The sequence below is a fragment of the Pseudorasbora parva genome, chromosome 13, assembly GCF_024679245.1.
Source record: "Pseudorasbora parva isolate DD20220531a chromosome 13, ASM2467924v1, whole genome shotgun sequence".
Lineage (NCBI taxonomy): Eukaryota > Metazoa > Chordata > Actinopteri > Cypriniformes > Gobionidae > Pseudorasbora > Pseudorasbora parva.
Window position 1 is genome coordinate 38464381 of NC_090184.1, and position 20375 is coordinate 38484755.

At 37.3% G+C, this 20375-nt stretch overlaps 1 protein-coding gene across 1 annotated transcript in view; it reads right to left on the reverse strand.

Moving 5' to 3' along the window:
- Positions 1–16240, reverse strand: part of LOC137039105 (scavenger receptor cysteine-rich type 1 protein M160) — a 29926-nt gene extending 13686 nt beyond the window's left edge. Inside the window, exons 1-5 of the mRNA XM_067414319.1 lie at positions 15933–16240; positions 15719–15820; positions 5388–5600; positions 4958–5164; positions 16–300 (exon numbers count right to left, since the gene is read on the reverse strand). Of these exons, the coding sequence (XP_067270420.1) occupies positions 16–300; positions 4958–5164; positions 5388–5600; positions 15719–15820; positions 15933–16122 (997 nt within the window). The 5' untranslated portion in view covers positions 16123–16240. The remainder of the gene's footprint in view (positions 1–15; positions 301–4957; positions 5165–5387; positions 5601–15718; positions 15821–15932) is intronic.
- Between the last annotated feature and the right edge of the window lie 4135 nt (positions 16241–20375).

A 20375-nucleotide genomic window follows, 5' to 3' on the forward strand; every position in this document is an offset into this window, starting at 1 on the left:
GGCTGTCTTAGTTACCTGCACATATAACAGTGGCTGTCTGGCAATCATTGATCTCATTGGCCAGGCAATGCCACAGTGACGTCTCGTCGCCCTGGCACTCAAAGTGCATAGCACTTTTAGTTAGGGCATAGTTGGGGTCCTTTTCAACAGCCAGCAGCGTTCCACATCCAAGCTCTTGACATACCACCAACCCCAGTTTGGCATGCACATTATTGTAGCACACTCTAAATGTAGAGCCGTTCACATTTACAGAAACATCTCCAAAACAATTTGGTGAGGAGTTGAGGACCTTAACACTGTCTGTAAACACAGAAAAAGTCATTGTTACAAAGCAAATACAAAAAAAAAAAAAAAAAGGATTCAAATGAAAACTAGATTGAAAAGTAGACTGAAAAGAAACATTTGCAGTTTCATAAAACTTGTATGTATTAACACAAACCGCAGTCCCACTTTATATCTGGTGGCCTTAAACAGCACTAGATAACTTTTCAACCTTCATAATATATTTTCAAGACTCTTGTGATGATACATCGACTTACAATAGGTTGAATGACACGTCTGCTATAGCTTGATTGGGTCTGTATCGTTTTTAATCGTACTTTTAAACTTCGGGTTTCGGGTAGTAACCCGAGAAAAAAAAGAACTACAAAATTCGACTGCTTTACGGCATATACGTCACTTCCACCAACACCCACACTTCCTTAAATTCGGACGTGCGAGCACAACTTTGTTCGTCGGATAATATAGTCATGTCCGAAGCAGCAGAGACAAATAAGAAAGAAAAGGTTTCATTGTAGGAAAGCAATAAGAGGAAACGAAAAAGTGATGGGATTAAAGGCAGGACGAGGATCAACATTGGACCAGGGTTTGCTCGTCGGCGTGCCCGACCGATGCTGTCATGCTTGTTATGGTTATTACCTACCACTCAAACATTGAATTGAAGTATCATATAGATTCTGTAAAACGGTAACCAATAGACTACTATAATGACGCTGGCTTGTAAACGTGAGCATCGTGATTATTTGGCGTTTGAAAAAAATAAAACCCATGAAATTATATTCATATGACATGCTGAAACATGCCACTGACTGTAACGTTACCTGGGATGAAGACATTTCACACGACACACGCCGCCAGAAGAACACCTGCATGTGAACTCCTCCTCCAGTAATTAACTGTTTGTGCTGCACCAACCTGCGGGGACGCTTTTATGAAGTTATTTGGCCCGCCCCGCACCACTGTATATATTTTTACAACTCGCCCCGCACCCGCGACCATTAAATAGACATACGGGGTCCGCAGGTTATGAGACGACCCGCGCATTACTAGTTCAGGGCTATGAGGGTTGTCATGTCAACAAATGCACGCGCGATGGCATCCCCCGTTGTAGGTGGACAGAGTTTACGACAGTAGTTGAGGACATTATTTTTTCCCAACTGTAGGGGGACCCCGAGAGCAAAAGTTGCCAAGTGCTGCTGTAACTACTGTGTAGCTACTCAAAAAAAAGTACAATAAGTGTTCATATTGTATTGCAAAACACTTTTGTTGATATTGAGTGGGACATTGGTAATGTTATTGGCAGGTGTGGTGGTGTGGGTAAGGTTAGGTGTAAGGGAAGTATCAACAGTGTAATTATAAATGTAACTACAGAAATTAATCACAGGCATAGTAATTACATGCATTTCATTTTTAAAATGTAAGTACAATGTAAAAGCGCACACACACACACACACACACACATACACACACACACACACACACACACACACACACACACACACACAGAGAGAACTCACAATAGTTATACACAACTGTTAGCGTTTATATATAAATAATAACAGTTCACTATAGACCCCTTCAATGTTTGTAAACATCGTAGGTGCGCGCGCATCATGGGGTCAGAAAAACAACGTGATCTACTGTACTGTAGTCATAGTGAAAACACTAAAGTAAAGACATGCCACAGGTAAAATTGCCAGATAAACTTCACCTAACTATTGAATCAGTTTACAGTTTACAGAAAACATTTTGTTTAGGCTACTTACCATGGCTTAACTCTACCATCGTTGTCATAATGTTGGCGCTAGCGTGCGGCTATTAACGGTAAATTACCACTTTTTTTTTTTAACCTTGGCTTAAGTCAGGTAATGGACCAGCTTAGGTTCACTAGTAAAAAGGGCACGTATTTATAAGGCACATATAAAACACAGACAATGACTATAAACGTACCAATTGTTTGTGCAAGATTAAATGAATATACAAAAGCATCGTTAGCCAAAAGTATTATTAGTTTCATTGTTAACAACATAGAGTCTGTGTTTCCCGAAACCATCGTTTGAACGAACCTCATCGCAAACTTGTGTGGTTGCAACGATAGCTCTCAACCTGTGCAGCAGATTTTCTTGTTTGCATGAATGTGGCTGACATTCAGTACAATCATATATTTTATTTTGAATACATACAAATGTCATTTGTGTCTTTTAGTTTGTCAATGCACCTTTTTTGACGAGTGCATGTGCGTACATTAAGAATTACAAGCTTATGAACGAATCCGGAAATGAAGCAAAATAACGGAGAAAAAAAAAGAGAATTAGTTCTCAGATGGCATGTAATTTATAGCAAAAAAATCTAGCATGAATTCGATCTCAAGTTAATTAATTAAAAGCAGTAAATACTTCACCACCTGTGTGACATCATTAACACACCAGCCCGTTATAGCTTGCAGCCACATATGTCGTCGATGTTCTTTAACGGAGGAGATCCTGTGGAAATCCTGAAAAACTTGACTCCACAACTGGTGCGATTTTCACAGTTCACGATGTAAGTAGACATTTTTTTCTTGACGAGAAATTCTCTGGTTAACATACAATTCAATGGGATGGAATGAACTTTCTGACCCCAACATGCGCACTGCGAACTGTGAATTTTCCTGTGACGTCACCCGTGAAGGGATATAAATATATATATATAGGAAAAAAGTATTTGAACACCCTGGAATTTTTCCAGTCCGAGGGAGATTGACAGTCATGTTTAGCTTCTTCTATTTTCTAATGATTGCTCCAACAGTGGACCTTTTTTCACCAAGCTGCTTGGCAATTTCCCCATAGCCCTTTCCAGCCTTGTGGAGGTGTACAATTTTGTCTCTAGTGTTTTTGGACAGCTCTTTGGTCTTGGCCATGTTAGTAGTTGGATTCTTAGGGTGCTTTCACATCTCTAGTTCGGTTCATTTGGTCCGAACCAAGGGCAAACAATTATACATTGTTGCATTTTTCAGATTTTTTGGTTCCTTTTCACACCACACTGATTGCTTTGGTCCGAACCAGTTGAAACGAACCAAAACGCAGGCACGTGACAACATCCACATCACTCATTGGCCATGGCGTATTTCCTAAACTGCTTTTCGATTGGTCAGAATTTACATGTGGGAAAATTCCAACAGGAGAGGCAAAGCCAGCAAACTATAATAACACTATGGAGAGACGACTGCGCGGGCCAGTTTTGTCCCTGGCCATAATCTACTACACTGTGTGTATTTACCACAGTATGCAAACAAAACATTTCTATAATGAAGCGCGGATGCGACATGAAAACAACGTTCTAATGCACTGCAGACGGTGAGCGCGCATCGCTCGTCACTTCAAGAGGAGGTGTGCATTAATTATTAACTCTTGACATGCTCATCATCTGAAAATATTGCCAACGATCTATCAGGTAATAATATCATGCACACAATGTCAGCGCAGCTGACTACGGCAGCTGGTTCAGTCCAAAAATTATCAGTACTTTTGCAGTTGGTTCTGTTCGAGGTCGGATCACGTTCTCACCACAAACAAACCGCTCCAGAGTTTGTTTGAAATCGTACTGAGACCACCTCTTCAAGGAGGTCTCGGTACGCTTGTTTGGTCCGCTTTTGGTGCGCACCCGAGTGCAATTGCTGCTTTCAGACCTGACCAAACGAACCGCACCAAAGAGGTAAACGAACTCTAGTACGATTCAACTGAACTAAATGAGGCAGGTGTGAAAGCACCCTTACTGATTGTATGGGGTGGACAGGTGTCTTTATGCAGCTAACACCTCAAACAGGTGCATCTAATTTAGGATAATAAATGGAGTGGAGGTGGACTTTTTAAAGGCAGACTAACAGGTCTTTAATGGACAGAATTCTAGCTGATAGACAGGTGTTCAAATACTTATTTGCAGCTGTATCATACAAATAAATAGTTTAAAAAATCATATATTGGATTTCTGGATTTTTTTTTTTAGATTATGTATCTCACAGTGGACATGCACCTATGCACCTACGATGACAATTTCATACACATATATAGCATTTTCAGAATTTTTACTGGCCAAAATGTTGTGTTTGGGAAATATGTTGTTGGCTATATGTGTAATGAAATGCATAACATTACATGTCTTCAAATAGGCCTATTTAGCTCTGATACGGTTGTGTGTAAAGCTCCTTAGACAGAGAAACACTAACAGTTGCATCAGTTACATCAGATGCGCTATGGTTTTGCTATGATCTTTGTTTAAAACTATTTTCGCTGCTGAGCTAGAACAAAAACAGTCCATCTCTGTATGATGAATGAATATCCTACACTGTAATTTTTTTTAAATTGTCTCCAATTGAAAATTTCTAGTGACTGATCACATCTACATTTTTCAGTTGGCCGAATTGAAATTTTGTGAATTTGTGAAAAAACTATTATTTTTACAAGGTTTTACAACCTTGGCCATGTAACGTCAACAACCCTATTATCATAATAATAATAACCCTATTATTACATTTCAATGTATATTAAAATGTATTAATTTAACTTAAAATAACATTGTACAAAACAATGTAACATTTGTTTATTAATAATTAAATATTTAATAATAATGTATCAAACATTATAGTTATTCATATTTAAATATGATGTAATATTATACAATGCTAAAAACAGAGCATTACCTGAGCATGTCAGTCGGAGGCTGTCAGTTCCATTATCGAAATATCCACTGGCACCACATTTTAACTGCGTGCAGATGACGCTGGCGTTGAGATCGGAACCGAGATCTTTCGCCTGAAGGGGAATCCATGATTGATCTGTGCCCTTTTGCATTTCCACCAACCCAGAGCAAACATTGTTGCCTTTTTGTAGACGAAACCTCTTGTATTCTGCACAATACAAGTATTCCAGTTTAAATATCATTAATTTTACTGCTCACTTGATACAAACCATGGAAATACAGGGAAAATTACAGTGCCGCTCCAGTTTCCCAGATGCATGGACTGATTTAGACTATTGCTATGGACAACAGTGAATATCAGAATGATGAATGACATCTATTAGAGTGAAATACTCAGGAGAGCTGTTTAACAATAGTAGCTTTACACTTACTAGTGCAGATCACGGTGGCTGGTCTCAGGCAGCTTGACTCCGTGAAAGGCTCCATACATTGCCAAGAGTACTTCATCTCGCCATTACATTTAAGCAATATGTAATTGTTTACATTTTGTTTGCTCTGTTGTCCTTTGGACATTTCAAGCTTGGAGGTGTAATGAGATTTTCCACAACCAAGCTCCTGGCATATCATGTCTGCTGCATTGTTATCTGACCAAGAATTACAAAAATGAATACATAAAGACAATCCTTGTATAAAGTGTCATTGTCACTTTCAATACAAAAGCACTTCTGAAATAATCTACTGTCAAAATATATATTTTTTAGAAAAAACATCACGAAGGTCATAAAATTCAGATTTCAGGCATTAGATCATTTTTTTTATTATTTATTTATGCATTCTCTTTTCATGGTAATGCAACATGAAATGCCACAACAACAATCCTCAAACACAACAAAAATACATTCCATAAAAAAAAGAACGGGGGGTGGGGGTGGGGTATGCTGTATCATGTATACTGAGCTTTTTTCACTGTTAAAGACTTGGATTCTCATCCTAAACATAGACAAAGTTTCAAAAACTATGTTGGACGTTTGATGGAGTATTTCTGTGTCAAAAATACTCCTTCCGGTTTCTCACAAGTTTCGGAGAGTTTTTTTCGAGTATGGGTCCGCTTGACGTTAAATAGATCGGAAGGTCCTTGTATGGGCTGTACGGGCTCTTCTCCCAGTAGGGTGAGCGCGCGTGACCAGAGCGAGAGAGGAAATGCACGCCCATAAACACTCTCTCAAGGTGCAGATCCAGTCGTCCGTGCAACACTTCTGTCGCGCCGCGCTCCACTTTATTCCTATGGTTGACGTCGAGCGACTTCAACGCTTCAGCACAGCATTCCGGGAAGGCAGCGCTGCATTTGAACCGATTTGAACGCAGAAATTACGGGAAGCTTCACAACATCGCTTCAGTCGCGTTTCAAAGTGGATTTCCACGGCCACTGCTGTCACAGGACTTCACCAAATCATACCAAAGAAGTGTGTTTTTGACGGAGCGGTCCCAGCGATAAAGGTTCGGTCCTGCTTTGGAAGCAGGCGGTGAGTAAAACTGTTTCAAATGTCTCTGCTGTTGGCTATCGTCGCGTGAGTAAACATCAGTAAACAACACGATCGTGTATAACGTTAGTTAATTTATCAATGGAGCATGCGATCTATGGTGTGTGTTTAAATACATTTGTTTAGCTGACCACTATAGGGTTCAGTTTGTTTATTGTAAAACCACCCAAACATAAAACCTAAACCTAAAACATAAACCTAGCGTTCTCACAAAGCGTGCTTCGTCATTCAAATGCGCTAACGGTTACTCCATTGTTGTTCTCTGTATAACGTTACACTAGTCTGACGTGCAAAACCGCTTTGCTTGCTACTGCTAATCTTTAGTCGCATACAATAGTCCATAAACCGAATCATGTGACAGGCCACTAAATACAGTACATACCACCAGAGCCGGCCCAAGCCTTCATGGGGCCCTCAGCAGAATTTTATTTGGGGGCCCCTCGGTACCGATTGACTATTGTCAATTCCTGATAATAATCGCATACCCATTATCAATTTTATTAGTTGTAGCTGTGTTGCTTATCATGTCTGTCTGTCGTGTTTTTACCCTTATACGGTTTTTAATTGTAAAAGTAGCAAACCCACAAGAGTGCTCAGGTGTGCACTTTAATATTCAAAGTCTTACAGTACAGTTCAGACTGGGATATGTACGATTTAAACTTTTTTTTTTTTTTTTTTAAAGAAGTCTCATGCTATATGCTCACAATTTCTTCACCCCAGGACTCTTTAATGAATAGAAAGTTCAAAAGAACAGGATTTATCTAAAAAAGAAAGCTTTCAAAGAATCATAAAAAAGATGTTTACACAACTGTTAAAAACATAAAAAATAAATGTTTCTTGAGCAGCAAATCATCATGAGAATAATCTGTGAAGGATCATGTGACAGTGAAGACTGGTGTAATGATGTTGAAAATTCAGCTTTGTCAGAGGAACACATAACAATTGACTTGATATTCATATCACATATGAATATCATATATATATATATATATATATATATATATATATATATATATATATATATATATATATATATATATATATATATATATAATAGAAAACAGCTATTTTAAATTGCAATAATATTTCACAATATAACTGTTTTCACTGTAGTTTTTATCAAATAAATGCAGCCTTTTGTTGAGCATAAGAGACTTCTTTTAAAACAAGAAATGGTGGATTTCTTTCAAACATTAAAGGGGGGGTGAAATGCTGTTTCATGCATACTGATCTTTTTACACTGTTAAAGACTTGGAATCCCATACTAAACATAGACAAAGTTTCAAAAGTTAAGGTGGACGTTTGATGGGAGTATTTCTTTGTCAAAAATACTACTTCCGGTTAGTCATAAGTTTCGGCAAGTTTTTTGAGATCATGCGTCCCCATTGACGTTAGTGGGGGCGGAATTTCCTTGTATGGGCCTTACGGACAATTCTACCGGAAGCGCGTGAGAGAGAGCGAGGGAGAGAGCGAAAGCAACAGGCTACCCCCATCAAAGCGCTGGCTTGTAGGATGCTAAACAGGTGATATAACCAGTAGCTACTGACTTACCCACTGATAGGCCGGCGGTCGATCTGTATTAGCACTTTCCTCACGCGACGGGCGAATCACTTTCCTCACAGAGCGACTCACTTTCCTCACGCGGCAGGCGAATCACTTTCCTCACTGAGCGAATCACTTTCCTCACAGAGCGACTCACTTTCCTCACGCGGCGGGCGAATCACTTTCCTCACTGAGCGAATCACTTTCCTCACAGAGCGACTCACTTTCCTCACGCGACGGGCGAATCACTTTCCTCACAGAGCGACTCACTTTCCTCACGCGGCAGGCGAATCACTTTCCTCACTGAGCGAATCACTTTCCTCACAGAGCGACTCACTTTCCTCACGCGGCGGGCGAATCACTTTCCTCACAGAGCGACTCACTTTCCTCACGCGGCGGGCGAATCACTTTCCTCACTGAGCGAATCACTTTCCTCACAGAGCGAATCACTTTCCTCACGCGGCGGGCGAATCACTTTCCTCACTGAGCGAATCACTTTCCTCACAGAGCGAATCACTTTCCTCACGCGGCGGGCGAATCACTTTCCTCACTGAGCGAATCACTTTCCTCACAGAGCGAATCACTTTCCTCGCAGAGCGACTCACTTTCCTCACTGCAGCGCGCTGCTGCACACGTCATTATTTAGCTCCGCTCACATGACACGCCCCCACCCGCTCGGCTTTTTTCGGAAAGACTCGGAACAGCGCATCTTTCTTATATAATTATAAAAAAAATAAAGACTTTTCGGAGATATGCAGGATGCAATGCTACTCTATAGGTACTCAAGATTGACATGACACTGACTGAAACTGAGTGTTTCACCCCCCCTTTAAGCAGAACTTTTATTTTGGCGGAAATTCATGCAGAAAAACATTAGTACTTTTATTTGTTGACAACAGCATATTTATAAATGATTCTCATTACAAATTTGGGAAGGCTTTTTGGGAAGAACGAATTTGCATTCCCCACAAAAAATGAAGATAATTTTGAGCGACTCAAACTATAGCACTTGCAGAGAAGCATTTACTGTGAACAAAAACTGGAAGCTATGCTGTACTCTGTCCAAAACATGCAGCATGTCAAATAAGATATTTGCACTAAACCAAAGCGCATTCTCAAATCCATCCATTCATAAAAAGGTTACCGTGCAACTGACGAGTAGCGTCGTTTCAGCGCCGATTTTCTTCTCGCACTGTGGACTTTGAACCCTGACGAACAAGCTAGCAGTTGATGGCACCGCGAGTGCAGCGCTGTCAGAATCAATCCGTGCATATATTAGAAAACGTAACATTTTGCAGTTTATTTAGTAATTGTTTTAATACGGTGGCCGAGACAGCTCAACATGCTGCAAATGAAGAACGCACCAGCAAATAAAGAAAACATCTTCATCAGTTTGACAACACGCGCGCTGCAAAAGTTCACAACAAATACAAATACAAAAACGCGCTGCAAATCCTCACAACACATGCAAATACAAAAACGCGCTGCAAATCCTCACAACACATGCAAATACAAAAACGCGCTGCAAATCCTCACAACACATGCAAATAAAAAAAACGCGCTGCAAATCCTCACAACAACACATGCAAATTTAAAAACGCGCAGCAAAAAAATTACAACACAGGCCAATTCAAAAACTGACCTGAAAGGTGAGTTTTTTTTGTTTACTTTTATATCATGATTGTATAATTGCTTTGTCGTTTGGATATTGTTGGCCTAAATATATTGTTACACTGTATAAAAAAGACCATGCAATCATACATTCAGGATGTTTAAATAAACAAAACAAACAAACTCACCTCTCAGCTGGTCAGTGACAACAACAGTGACAGGCGAGTAAGCAAGTCCCGTAGGGGGTCGTCACTCAAAGGAGTCCCCTTAAAACATTTCCGTTGTGGTCTGCGTTATTTGCAGCGCGTTTTTGTATTTGCATGTGTTGTGAGGATTTGCAGCGCGTTTTGTATGTGTATGTGTTGTGAGGATTTGCAGCGCGTTTTGTATGTGTATGTGTTGTGAACTTTTGCAGCGCGTTTTTGAATATGCATGCGTTGTGAACCTTTGCAGCGCGTGTTGTCAAACTGATGAAGATGTTTTCTTTATTTGCTGGTGCTTTCTTCATTTGCTGCGTGTTGAGCTGTCTCGGCCACCGTAGTTTTAAGGCCATTTTGCGATTTCAAACATAAAAGAACATACAGCGGCAGCAAAATGTCATTTCAAGAGCTCTTGGGGGCCCCCTGGTGGCCAAGGGGGCCCTAAGCAGCCACTTAGTTCGCTTATGCCTTGGGCCGGCCCTGCATACCACAGAGACGGACGTCCTGCTGTTGCTGTTTCTCCTGTTCAATTTATTTCAGCCTCTGGATCTGATTCTGGATCATATATGTATTAGTTGAATCTGATTTAGGGTAGCGTTTTCTTCTCCACGCTTAAGGACGTCACCTCTTTGTGTGCGCTCGTCATTCTTTCGGGGTTTTTTTCCGGAAAGACTCGGTACAGCCTATATTTCTTTTATAAATATAATAAAACTAAAGACTTTACGGAGATATGAACGATGCAATACTACTCTATAGGTACTCAAGATTGACATGAGATTGACTGAAACTGAGTGTTCCCCCCTCCCCCCCTTTAAGAAAGTCACAAATTGGATGGCCTCACCAACATAAGAAAAAAAAAAAAAAAATATATATATATATATATATATATATATATATATATACATATACATATACACACACACACACACACACACACACACACACACACACACACACACACACACACACACACACACACACACACACACACACATTTAAACAAGAATAAACAAACAAAAACAACAATGGAATAATGACAACTTTCAAAACAAAAACAACAACGAAAATTATATTTAAATTGAAGAATATTTGAACAACATTTTAATTCATTTTCTAGATAATTCCATCTTTTCACACCAGAAACTGAAACATACATTTGTTTGAAGGTATTTCCAGCAAAAGGTTGTTTAAAATCATTATTTCTTCTGCTTGTCTCACTATTTAAAGAAAAAAGGGTTTGCAATCCATGCGGTAACAGGCTGTGTTTTGCTGTTCTCTTGGAGCAACTCCATTAATTATTCTTATAACCCTTTTTTTTGCAAAATAAACAAAGGCATTAAATTTGTGAAATAAGAGTTTCCCCATACCTCTAAACAATACATTAAATGTGGCAAAATAAAGGATTCTCAATGCCTCATAATTTAACATAAACTTAACTTTGCTCAAAACGGCAATGTTTTTACAAATTTGACTTCTTACATAAGCTATGTGTGACTTCCATTTAAATTTTTTCATCAATGAGTACTCCTAAAAACTTAAATTCTGACACTCTTTCAATAGTTATTCCATTTAAAGTCAAACAAACATTATCAGGACATTTTTTATTTGTAAACAGCATAAATTTTGTTTTACTTAAGTTTAATGACAATTTATTTTTATTAAACCATTTCTGAAGTAGGACCAATTCTTGTTCAATAGTTTTCATTAATATTTTTAAATTCTTCCCCGATACAAAAAAAATTGTATCGTCCGCATAAAGAACAAACCGTAAAATCTTTGATTCCTCACAGAGGTCATTAATATATAGCGTAAATAATTTGGGCCCCAACAGCCTTGAGGGACTCCACACAGTATTGTTTCCAACTTAGATTCATGGCCTATATACTCTACATATTGTTGTCTATTTTCTAAGTAGCTATTAATCCAGTTTAATACTACACCTCTAATTCCATATGTCTGTAATTTAGATATCAATATACCATGATCAAGAGTGTCGAAGGCCTTTTTAAGGTCAATAAAAACTCCAACAGTGTGATTTTTACTCTCCAATTCTGTAGTAATGTCCTCTGTGATTTTCATCAAAGCCAAAGCTGTTGAGCGGGTACTTCGAAACCCAAACTGATTATCATTTATTAAGGATTGTTTTTCAAGAAAATAATCCTTTTTTTTTTAACAAAAAGCTTCTCCAGAATTTTTGAAAATTGAGAAAGCAAAGATATAGGCCTATAATTTGTGAGACTAAACCGATCACCAGATTTAAAATAGGAATAATTTTAGCCACCTTCATTTTATCTGGAAAGAGACCTTTATTAAAAGACAAATTAATTATATATTTTAATGGTCTAATAATGCAATGTATAGTTTCTTTAACAATATACATATCTAAGCCATCACTATCACATGAAAATTTACTTTTTAATTTGGAGACAGTAGAAATAATTTCACTTTATTTATAAAAAGGGATTGCATGACTCTGCTTTCACCTGTCCAACTTTTGTTTTCATTAGGTAGTGGTATAGTTTTGGTAAAATTTGGACCAACATTTACAAAAAAAGAATTAAATTCATCAGCCATTTTTCACCACTTATCTCGACGTTCTGTTCATTTATTAAATGTAATGGCTGACAAAGATTCACTTTACTGCCCACCTCCCTTAAGACTTTCCACATTCTGTTGATACTTTTGTTTTCAGCAACAAATTTTTACTATAAAACTCTGTCCCAGTGTTCTTTCATAAGATCATCCCTAAATCTATTTAGTCTTTCCTCAGTTCTCAACCTTATAACTTTACTAAACTTTTCTTTTTTTTGTTTTTACTTCACACAAATATCGGCAAATGATCAGTTGTGTCATTTATCAAAAGACCACTTCTGACCGTTTTTTTCCAATATATTTACAAAAATGTTATCAATTAATGTGGCACAAATGGAGGTTATTCGGGTAGGATAAAGGCCTCTGCTATACATTAAATCTAGGGAATCTAAACTACCAGTATGATTAGACACATTCAATAGATTTATATTGAAGTCCCCACACATCACAGACAATTTATTTTTAATCATTCCAACTAATAATTACTCCAGCTTGTTATTGTAATTGAATATAAGATTATTTAAATATTTACAGGGTTACACATTTAATTTTTCCATACTTTTCCAGACTCAAATTTCCAAACCTCTCTGTAGATTTCTCCATAGACAGTAAAAAAAATGGACAGAGCTATCCCATTGACTTCAACGGCGGAAAGTGAGGTCAGTAGAGGAGCACTCATTTCCTGATGGCTGAGTGAACTGCGCAGGCTCAGACTGAGCTTGACGACGTAGATGTGACGTGAGCCTCCTGTCTGACAGCTGTAGGTCTTCTAGTAGTTGTGGAAAGTGAAATCTGAATCACGTTGTTTAAATATTTTCTCCCGTTGCTTTTGGCTCACTATGGGCTTCTCCCCATTCTTCTCCCTTGACTTTATCAGACTTTATGTCTCCACGTCTCCCCGACTGTCTCATAGACAGTAAAAGATTGCCTGTGAGCGTCTCCTCAGGTCTATACGGTAATTTCTCAACTGTGCGACAGAGTCGCGTTGGTTATGACGCAATCGTTAGCCTATTTTTACAAAAACAGCTTCTGCGGGGCGATAGTGTAAGATACAAGGTAATGGAGCCTTTTATGCATTGTCTTAGAAATAGACAATAGACAAATGGAGTCTTTAAACGCCTCTGATGTAAAGTTATTCACTGTCAAAGTGACGCAAAAATGAATGGGAGTCAATGGGATGCTAACAGCAGGTGATGGCTTGGTTAGCAATGGCCGCCCCTATGGGTGGAACGCTTTCCGAGCGCTAGATTACCCCCTTGGATTTTTCAGACCGTATTTAAGATATATGGTTCACAGCATTATTTTCAGCAGTATATTTGGTATATAGTACTGTCATAAATTTGTATTTTCTCAATGTTTTAACAACGCTTTACAACACATTGGTTTGATATTGCAATCATGGTTTGATGTAGCACGATCACCAAACAGCAAAGAACAGTCGTAATTAAACAACCGTTTGCTCCTGTATCTGTTGCTGGCTTAAAGGAGACATATTATGCAAAATTAACTTTGGATAAATGTGTGTTGGCACTTGGCAGTGTGTGTACACAACCACTAAAGTCATAAAAATCTACCCACTCCTTTTTTTTTTATCCTAATAAAATTATAAGCAGCGTCTCCCAAAGACCTGTTTTCAGCCATGGGGCTTGTGTGACATCACATCAGCCACAGGCCCCATCCACGAATGTTCACAGACACTGCCGTTTTAACATAGAACCGGCCTGAGGGGAGTTTCCCGTAGAACGACATAACTCACTGTTTAACTCAGGTGCTTAGCACAAGATACGATATCAGTATCACTGACAACAGTAATCCGGCCAGGATATTGTCATTTAAAAGTTGTTGTTGCATCCCTCAACTGATGTTGGAGTTGACATGTTGTGTTTTGGCCTGAAGCTCCGCCCTCCACCTATCTACCAATCACAAAGTCAGTAGTGTTTGGGCATCCGGGTTGCCAGCTCTGCTCTAGTTACCGCAGCTGCAGATCTACAAACGTTCCTGCTGGATTCTGCAGCCAATCTGGCAACCTCAAGTAAGGGGGAGGGGATAGGGATTGCAGTACCAGTTTTGGCCACAATCTTACATACGCTTCCTTTTATGCAATTTTGCATCGCTGCTGATTCTCTATCACAAAACTGAAACGTATAAGCTAAGTGAATAGATAAACACACTTCATTAAGGCACGAGCCGCGTCACATACATGAGACAGCCTATTGCTTAACACAGCTGTCAATCAAATTCATCAAGCATTATGCAAAAACCATAGACTGTAAAAAAACATTTGATTTGTTTCAGTATTTGAGATGTTCTAATAATTTTGTAATTACGTTGAAATAATTTAAACAAATATTATTATATTAGTATAATAGGGGGGCTAATTATAGGGGATGGGGGCTAGTCATCATAGTGGGCGGGCCTGTGCCCGTCCGGCCTGCCCGCTGGCTACACCAAATGTAAAATATTCCAGACTTTTCAAGGGCCCTCTCTCCCTTTGGGGTTTTATCTCCAGTCCGAAGCCCCTGGTTTAACTATACCATAGTACATTGCATTGTTGAAGAAATTAAGTAGCTAGTCATGACTACCTAAACGTAAGCCTGTCAGCAGGCCGGTAAAATTTGAATAGTGAAATGACATGTCTTTCTTGATCTGCGTTGTTCACTCTCAACTTGATATTTGAAGGAGCGCTTACATCCACCGATCGGGCGGCCCAAGTAATACAAAAATAATATTTCAATTAATGGCGAGGTGGATTAAAGAGATAAATAATTGTATTTGTTTGATAAAGACGTTTACGAGCCCTGTGATCGAGAGAATCATTCCGGTTGCCGCATTAAAATCAATCTCTCCCTCATGTGAACTGAACTGACAGCGGAGCTGAAGCTCATTAAATATGCAAATCTTCTCCAATCCTAGCCATGGGCGTTTCCTTCCAAGTCTCCAGTGCGGTACGCCCCTCAAAACCCAGCGTTCAGGAGAGAGCCTCAAAACCAGTGTAGAAAATAGCCTATTACTTATTAGTTATGATGTTTTTGAATGTAAAAACCACACGAACATCATTAGTTGAAATCAGACAACAGTATAAAAAAAATGTAAAAGCCAGTTCATGACACCTTTAAAGGTCACTGCAAAAGTGGCTCAGAAAAGGATACTTTCTTTGGCAATACCTTTTGGTTTGAGTTTTTTATGTAATGTAATGCAATGACATTCAGACAGTCCAATTTATTTCCTATATTTAGTGTCTAAGAATTAGGAAAAAAGTGATTTTTGTCCACTTACTCGAATTACAGACACCAAAGGTGCCGTTCTCTGTCGAGAACTCCACCGCCCCAGCACATCTATCATACAGCCCATTCAGATTCAAACGCAGTGCAACCTTTCCTATGGTGAAAAGCTTAGCATCAACAATATGTATTGATTCACCTCAAAACATAAATATAAAAAAAATATATTTTTTCACAGTTAAACATGCACAACCAGGAATACTACCTACCTTTGCATTCAACAGCAACAAAACCTTCCTTTTCATTTTTGCTGCAGATTTTATCTTCAAAATAGGCGCAATCTAAAAGGCTGGTTTCGTTAGATTTGCATTTCACATAATTCATCCAATAGTTTTTGGGTAGAGATGCATCTTTGTACAGATTATTTTCTTGACCAGATTCCACAACATCCCCACACATTAATGATTTACACACAACCTTTGCATTTTGGAGGGTCCAGTGACTATGACACACCAAGCCCCACTGCCCATCTTTAAACACCTCCAGTCGGCCTTTACACGGGCTGTTGGATCCACGTAAAGCCACATTGAGACCTGCAAAACAAAACAAAATCAAACGTTTAATATTACTTCTCTACATTTCAAAGCATAGTAGGCCTATATTATACTTTTTAATCCACTACATTTCATAAAAACACGTCATTCCTCATTATTTCGAAATCGCCAATCAACAATCCTACATATTCTTTTTACTTTTTTTTATGGGAATTTCCTGGTAAAATGAAGGATTTTTTTTTGCCTTTCCACGGACCACCTGCAGTACCCTCATGGACCACTAGTGGTCTGTGGACCACAGTTTGGGAATGACTTTCCTAGAGCACACAGGGCCTGTGTTACACACTTTCAAAAATGAATTTACATTAAAAAAAATCCAAAAGCGCCTAATTTTTGGGGGGGTTATAACAGCATAGACAACATAATTACATGTGTATAACTTTTAGCAGTGTTTTATGTAACTTTAAAGGGTTTCCTGTAAAATGACACTAACATTTTGAACCTGTATCCACTTTTGTGTCCTTAAATGCTCGTTTTTTGGGTCAACAGCTAATAAAAACTTGGGTTTTTGGTTCTGGGTTCTTAAGCATGCTTTCTGTACACCTTGTCACATATCAGGTTTTAGACATTGAAAGATTTTTTTGTAATAAGTCAGAAATGATAAGGAGGTCGCTTCCCGCAATAGAAAGTCAATGGAGATGTTTTGTTTTTCTTCCCCGGTGGGCGTGGCTTTCAGATTATGACGCGTGTCGCTCTGTCTGTATTGATGAATAAGTTATGGCAGCATATTTACATTGCAATAATACATCCAAATAAGTTGTGTGAAATCAGTTATACAAGGTTCAACAAATTTAAGCAAGTTTCATGTAATTTAAGTTGAAATGACAAACATTCAAGTAGATTGTACTTAAAAATTTAAGGCAGCAACTTATTTGGTCCCACTTTATATTAGGTGGCCTTAACTACTAGTGCTTACATCCAAAAAAGATATTCATATTGTATTGCGAAACACTTACTGATATTGAGGTAATATTAGGGACAGGTGTGGTAGTATGGGTAAGTTTAAGGGTAAGGTTAGGTGCAAGGGTAGTGCCAACAGTGTAATTATACAGAAATTAATCACAGACATGCAGGTAATTTTTAAAATGTAAGTAAAACATCAAATCATGTAGTTAAGGCCACCTGATATAAAGTGAGTAACATTTTTTTATTTTTTTACACTTGTACTTTATAGGCTAGTTGATTTGTGTACTTCGTCCACCACAAAACACTAAAAGGAACATGAAGTTAATTTAGTAACACTTTACAATAAGGTCTCATTTGGTAACATTATCAATAGATATTTATTAAAATTTGTTAAAATATGGTTGTTCATTGTTTGTTCATTTTAGTGCATTAACTAATGTTAACTTTTGATTTTGATAATGTGTAAATGTTGAAATTAACATTCACTATGATTGACGTATTGCTCCTTTTTAGTTCTCGATAAGTAAAGTAGATCAATCAAATGTTAAATGATATAATATCTTCAGGGTCAAGGTGTCTTTTTTTTAACCTTATATGGTCGCTGGAAAATGTGGTTGTGAATTCTCAGAGCAGATGAACCACATGCTCTGCAGAAACTGCTGCGGTCTCTTATCTGCCTGTGGCTTTGGCTCTGAAATTCTGACAAGTTGCATGTTTATGCAGATTCTGAGATAATTCCGCTACACATAAGCATCAGTAAGTTAACCACAGGTATAACCGTGCCTTTCCACACAGGGTTATGAAGAACATACAAACCACTGCATGATCTTGCTTTCAGAATCTTCAGGTCTATAGCTTTAAAATGTATAGCAACAATCATGAACAGCAGGGATAATCATATAACATGTTTTAATATGCATATACATATTCATGTATTTCTACACTATAAAAAATGTGTGTTGGTTTTTGTTGGTTTAATTCAAAAAAGTAAGTAACCTGGTTGCCTTAAAATGTTGAGTTTATTGAAATTAAAAATTTGAGTTGATACAATGAAGGAAGTTTTGTTTAGTAAATAGAAACTCAAAATATTATTGTATCTGAACCACATAAAAAATTTGATAAATCATGAAAATAGCACAATTTGGCATGTTTCACTGCGTCATCAGAAATAAAACACACACAATTACCCAATATGCTTACAAAATATTTTAATAATATTATAATAAAGGTTGTCGAATCTCAAATATTCATTGTATTAACTCAAAATTTTAATTTCAATGAACTCAAAATTTTAAGGCAACCAGGTAACTTTTTTTCTAAATATTTTTTTACAGTGTACAATTTTTCAATGAAGTTAATGTATTAACCAACATGAACCAACAATGAGCAATACATGTGTATTGATGTATTTATTAATCATTGTTACTGTTAGTTAATACAAATATTGTTTATTGATTGTTCATATGTTACATTCCATTAACTAATGTTCTTTTTTTCCAATATTTTCATTTTAATAATGTATTACCAAACATTGACATGAATATTAACTTAAGATTAATAAATGCTGTGTTAAGTATTAGTCATCGATGTTAACTAAAGTAGTTAACTAATTTTAACTAACAAAACCTTTTTGTAAAGTGTGATCAAAATATCACAATTATATTTAATTATTGAATAATATTTAATTATTCATTCATTCAATCATTAATTTATTAATTTCAAATTTATTTCTTAGTAATTTATATTATTATATTAAAAAACAACTATATATATGTTCAGCGCCCTAGTTAGATAATCAAATATACAGTTGCAAGAAAAGGTATGTAAACCATTTGCAGAGTCTGTGAAAATTTGAATAATTTTAACAAAATAAAACCGAAATTAATTAAAGTTTTCCCATTCAAAAGGTTATGAACCATTGATTCTCAATACTGTGCCGTTCCCTGGATGATCCTGCAGTTTTTTGTTGTGTGATGGTTGTTCTTGAGTCTCTTGTTTGTCCTGATGAGTTAAACTGCCCAATGTTATTCAGAAAAATCCTCCAGGTCCTGCAAACTCTTTAGTTTTCCAGCATCTTTTGCATATTTGGACCCTCTCCAGCAGAGACTGATTTTGAGAACAATCTTTTCACACTGAGGACAATTGAGGGACCCAAACAAAAATATTAAAGGTTTATGATGATGCATTAAGAGCTGGGGGTGAAAACTTTTGAACAGGATGACAGGCTGAAGACAAAGGTTTCTTATATATATAGTACTGCTATTTCTTATATATATATATATATGTTTGCTGCTGTTTCTTATATATATATATATATATATATATATATATATATATATATATATATATATATATATATATATATATATATATATATATATATATATATATATATATATATATATATATATATATATAGTACTGCTATTACTTGTTTCCCTGAAGAAAAATTAGTTACAATTTAGCTTGATTTTCATATTCAATAAGTTTTCACCCCCGGCTCTTAATGCATTGTGTTTTCTTCTGGAGCATCAGTGAATGTTTAAACCTTTAATAGTTGTGTTTGAGTTCCTCAATTGAATTTGCGTGACCTGAATGATTTTTGTGCATTGGGCTGTTTAACTGTCTTGTGAACTATATGTAAAAAATGTTTTATGTTAAATATCTTATTCAGGACAGTACTAAGTGTTAAAGATTCTCCAAGCGGTTCACATACTTTTTCTTTCAACTGCATTTGATACAGCCTTGCTGATTATAAGAGACATATTTTAAAAACATTACATAGCAAAACCTCCAGCGCAGAAATCCTGGTGTTAAGGACTCTTAGAGTAAAGTGTTACATTTCTGGTGTTGAATTAACACTACTAGTGTAAACCGCACTCTCTGGCTGGTGAACATATGAAGGCTAGAGTTAAATCTCAACACTGAGAGGGAGAGAGTAAAATTACATCTGGGACATTTCAGCAAAACAAGCGGAAACTTTTCTCACAGACGCAATTGTCTTAGACTCGCAATGCGAAACATACAAGGAGAGATAACACTGATACTGGTGTGTGATATTTAATGTGTGTGTCTTAATTTATTCTTAAAGCTGCAGTCCATAACTTTTTTTTTGGTTAATCCAAAATAGATTTGAGCAAGTAAATAACCAGCCAGTGTTCAAAACTTCCGCCATTTGTCTTTGCTTCATTA